This window comes from Oryza brachyantha, chromosome 4 (assembly GCF_000231095.2).
Source record: "Oryza brachyantha chromosome 4, ObraRS2, whole genome shotgun sequence".
NCBI lineage: Eukaryota > Viridiplantae > Streptophyta > Magnoliopsida > Poales > Poaceae > Oryza > Oryza brachyantha.
This window is the reverse complement of record NC_023166.2, coordinates 16,612,805-16,617,958: the sequence shown is the minus strand read 5'-3', so window position 1 is coordinate 16,617,958 and position 5,154 is coordinate 16,612,805. Positions and strand designations below refer to the sequence as shown.

The 5,154-nt window shown below is 40.3% G+C and overlaps 1 protein-coding gene across 1 annotated transcript; it reads right to left on the bottom strand.

Moving 5' to 3' along the window:
• Positions 1-2,221: 2,221 nt before the first annotated feature.
• On the bottom strand, positions 2,222-4,835 carry LOC102705427 (RING-H2 finger protein ATL68-like). Its single transcript, XM_006652602.3, has 3 exons — positions 4,452-4,835; positions 3,312-3,409; positions 2,222-2,794 (listed from the first exon to the last, which is right to left on the bottom strand). The coding sequence occupies exons 1-3, from the start codon at positions 4,635-4,637 to the stop codon at positions 2,470-2,472; spliced, it is 609 nt and encodes a 202-aa protein (XP_006652665.1). The 5' UTR covers positions 4,638-4,835; the 3' UTR covers positions 2,222-2,469.
• Positions 4,836-5,154: the final 319 nt, after the last annotated feature.

Here is a 5,154-nt window from a genome sequence, read left to right as displayed (position 1 = left end):
TTGAGTTGATGCCGCTTCATGAGAGAAGAGATAATGACATTAACTTTATAGAAAATAGAGATTCTTGTGTTTTTCTATTTCTATATTATTCCTATCCTGTGTTCCGAATAAGCGACAACACCACATGATCGATCCTCACAGTCCAAACTGAGAGGGATCACTTGCCTGCACTTCGTAATTATCTTAATGTTTCATCCATTCTAAAATATATTTATTTTAAAATATAAGTATTTTTATATTGTTTTATAGGAATTAAGGTTAAGAAAAAAGAGCATAGTGTCTTTTAATAATGATAAATGGATAAAGATGAGAGGTTAGGTGGGGTTGAGTGGAAAAAACATTGAATAAGAAGTGATGGATGGAATAAGTAGTAATGTAAATAGTGCTAAAAATGTTTATATTTTTAAATAGATTCAAATATAAGTAATGTATATTGTAGGACGATTGGAATATATAATTATAAACAATAAAGTGTTTATTTGGCTTATATTAAGAGTGCTTACCATCTATACAACATTAGATTTATTCTACACGTCCTAAAGAAAATACAAATTTGGCTATAAGCAAGGTGTTTATTTCGTTTCTCTGTGTAGAGATTGACTTTGGAGATAGAATTTTACACCTCCATCTTTTCAATTATGTTTATATTTATAGGCTAAAATTTGATTTTTTAATCTTAAATTTGAAGCTAGTTTTGGAGCATTTTTCACTATAGTCTATTTTACGACCTTTGTTTCTATATCGTTAAGAATACATGTATAATTTTTTTTTAAAAAAATATTTTTCATTTATAAATATATCATTTTACTTTTTTCATCTATACATTCTCACAAGTAGACGACAGTAGATTCTTATCTATCAATGTTCTCATTTTTATCGATTTCTTTTTGTAACGTACTATTGTTGATTAATATTTGAGGACAGATTGAGAATCAAACAAGCGAGTTGAAATTAAGAAACCGAACGTACTGTATATTCTCATTATATATATCCTGTTTCAGCACCTCAGCGCCACGTAAAGCACTGAAGCAAATCCCAGACATTCCCATGATCCGCCCGCGTGCGATCGCCGGAATCCGCCGGAAAATGGAAGCATCAGCACTCGCCGGAATCTGCTGCGAAATGGAAGCACCAGCACACATCACTCGTCGATCCTCTTTGGTGCGTGTCAAATCCGAAAGGGACGACCGCGTGCGGATCAGGTGGCCTCCGGAATCTGCCATGTGAAAGACGCCCACCCAGTCACCCTTCCTCCTCGGCTCGGCCCGCCCCCGGATGCCTTACGGTGAAAAGCCGCGAAAGCGACGGGCCGCGCGTCGTTGCGTACGTTCATCTCTCCTATCGACCACCACCACCACAACAAGCAGCAAAGGCCAGCAGCCGCCATCGCCGTCGACGAGTCGTCGTCTTCCCCTGGATACCCTGCGCTGTCAGGCTCGGCGTGATTCGCCTGTATGGCTGTATATAGCTTGTCGACGGCGCGGCGGTTACACGGTTACAACTTTCAGCTGGCTTCGAGCCGTCGGATCTGATGCTGCGCGTTACGTGCACAGGTGTGCGGAAAAAAAAAATAAAAACAGGACGGATGACTGCCCAATGACGGGTCTTTGGATGATTTACCATTCTCCCGGATGACGCATTCCTAAATGTCACTTTCTTCGTGAACTTTAACTATTTGCCACTCGTTCTATAGGTTTTGTTGATTTAGTGCCACTTTTATTTAGTTTTATAGGATTATAGCTATATATGATCTCTTATCTTGATAATAATTATTTTCTAATTGTTAATTTAAATTTAAAATTTTATAATTATATTTTTACATGGAAACCATTTATCTATATTCTAAATTGTACTTGTTCAAAGACTCTTTTCTATATAATATTTAATTTATAATTTAAATTCAAGATACTTCTAAATTGTATTTATAAGTGGTTCAAAGTGAAATTTTAGTCTTATTGGCTTATCAACTATAACCAAAACTTGATATTTAAAACTTAATCTAAAGTTGTTTTTGGTTTTTTTATCATGGTAATCCAAAGTTGATTTTGGATTTTTTTTTACCATGGTCTATTTTTCAACATCTAAACCACTAATAATATAGATATAAAAGTTTTACACATCAATTATTTTTTACTGATTTGTTGTTTTACTGGCTATTAGCCATAGCTGATTCTGATCGCTCATTATAAAATATCAGGAACTTACACAATAAATAAGATCGGTATTTTTTTACTTAGCTTGCAATATACAGCATACATAGAAAAGACCATACGATGCCCATGTTCCATAATACAACTTGGAAATCAACAATGTGGATTGTATGATTGATTTCTCTAGTCTACATACAAAGGGATCACAAATAACTTTGATTTCAAACAGTTTTAAACTGCAACAATGCAGTGAAGAGTGTACAAATAATTTAATTTCAAATTCTTGCCTTGGACTATACCATTGCCATATCCTGAGTATTCACCGTCGGATTTCAATAACTACCTCTACTGATTCTGTCGTGTCTGGGCCATCCTGGTGGCCTATGTGATCTTGATGAACTGGGAGGAACTGAGGTGTTGGATTAACAGAACTCTCAGGGAGGGTGGGCGGTTGAGAGATGCTACGCGCAGAGGATATGGCAGCTTTTCCACCAGGCAATTCTCTCAACGAGATCCGGCATATTGGGCAAGTAGTCTGCTTCAGTAACCATGCATCTAAGCAGTAAAGGTGAAAGTTATGATGACAAGTAGGTACTATTCTTAGAATGTCCTTCTCCTTGTATTCACTTAAACATATGGAGCACCTGTTACATCAAAACACTCATTACAAAAGAAAAATCCAGAAGTATTGTAAATTCAAAAGGTATGGCAGCAAGCAGGGATGGATTGTGGTAGAAAATTGCTTGAAGTAAGACCAAACTGAACCCATATTGACTCCACACTACCAAATTGGTTCCCTATCAGATTGAACTGGTGGCCATGGCCCAAGGTACTGCAAAAAAAATGAAAAAAAAATACAGCTGTGTTGAACATGAACATAACTCTTTGATCAGCTATGATATGTCTACTCACTGTCCATATTGATTCAATATGCCGCGATTTAAGCACATCTATATTTCCACATTTTCACAAGGCTATGAAATCCACCATGGCTAATATACCGCTTAACTCATTTTGTTAATATTTTTCATGAATCAGCACATTTCAGTAACCATCGTTTTTCTAACAATTTCATTGATGTTAGAAGCAGATTATATGCATTGAACTACACTACACAGAAGTTCAACAATATTTAATTCAGATGGAGGCGATTGCACTTACTGGGTGTCGTCTTCTGAATGGAAAGTCTCACAGTTATACTTCATGGTAGGAATTGCAGCAACAGCCAACGGCCCCAATCCACTGTGGGAATGCTCCACCTGGTCAATGTAAATTCCCGTATTAACTTTCAAGTCCAAAATGAACTCGTAGGGCATTAACCATTGATTAAATTGATCTAATAACTAGCAATAGCTTCCATATGAGTTCAACAATCAACATTGTACTATATGTTCAATTTACTGTTTTATTATATGTAGTAGCTAAGATAAACTGGTACAAGACCACCAACTCTGAAAGGAAAATAGTTTGTGCAATTGTGCAGTTGACACTAAACGAACTTTGCTGAAATACATTATGGCATTATGCTTTATTGAATAGTTCCTCCGTTTTACATTGTAAGTTCTTCTAGTCCTTCCTAGAATCATCCATTGATCAATGTATATGTTTCTAGACTTTCTAGATTCATTTGCATCCTTGTGAATCTGGACAAGACTAGAAAGTCTTACATCATGGAACAGAAAGAGTAGAAATTTCACCTTTATTTTAATATATAGTAAATGGCACTCGATTTTTAACTTTAGTAAAGACTTAAAAGAGAAGAATACCCCAATTTTAACCAACAGAGGAGAGATTCAGAAACAAGGCTAGCATCCATTTGTTGATATGCCTCCTCCTCCTTTTCTCCGTTAAAACAGTTATTTGTTTGTAACCAAGTGAATATAAACCATACACACTATCAGAATGATTACAAAAGATTAGATGGTAACAGCTTAATGAGTCTCTTAAGGAGTTCCACTAAAAAAATCCAAAGCCGCTTGAAAAAAATTGCAGGACCAGGGTAAAAGAGGACTAGTGTGCTAATGTCTGTATTTATCTCCCCAGTTGATTTACTACGCATCAAGACTATCATAAATTCAGTATGGTGCATGCTAAGTATACTGCCCATGAACACAGAAAATGAAGACTACTTGTGGGCTGCGGCAAACAGGATGAAAATTGATATTCCGGTCATTTTGTGCACGCGCATGCCACTACGGCACTGACACCATCAACACGAGCAAATTACTACTCCAGCCGGTGCACTAAAATCTCAACAGTAGACTATTATTGGGAGATCGAGGTGTCAGATGTTGCAAGTACCGGGCGATCGAAATCCGAGGGAAAGTCGGCCTCGAAGTCCAACGGCGAGGGGTGCGGTCGCGAGGCTCGGGCATCCGCTCGGCGGGGGCGACAGCAGACGAACCGCGCGCAGACGAACGCGACAAAGGCTGCGGTCATGCCGAAGCCGAGCGCCGCGCTGACGAGATTCAGCCCCGGCCCCAGCATCTTCCCTGCCCCCCCCCCCCCCCCCCCTCGCTGCGTCGCCTCTCTGTCTCCTCCCAGCCCGCTACCACGAGTCCACAAGGGGGGAGGGAGAGAGACAAAGCCCCTACCGCTCGAACAGGCGGCCACCGCTGCGTCGAATCGCGAGAGCCGCGAGCTCCGGCGCAGGGGTGCCCATCGGGTGGTCGGAGGGCCCGCGGAGGGGGCGGTGTCGCCGATCCGGCACCTGGCCTGGCAGCCTGCCGCGATAGGGTTGGGGAGGCGGATCGGCCGGCGTGGTGGAAAGCGGAGGCAGCGAGCGAGAGTGGGGAAGGGGGGAGCGGAGGCGGTGGCGGTTGTCGCTGAGAGGCGGCGGCCGGGCACTTTGTTCGGCAGCAGTCTTTTCAATTTCACTTAAATCCTTTATTATTGAGAAAATTGCATATTTACAGAAAGACTAAGATAATAACATTCAGATGGAAATTAACAAAACAAAACCCATCCACGCATCCCCTACTGCTCCACCCCTCAACCCCTCCAC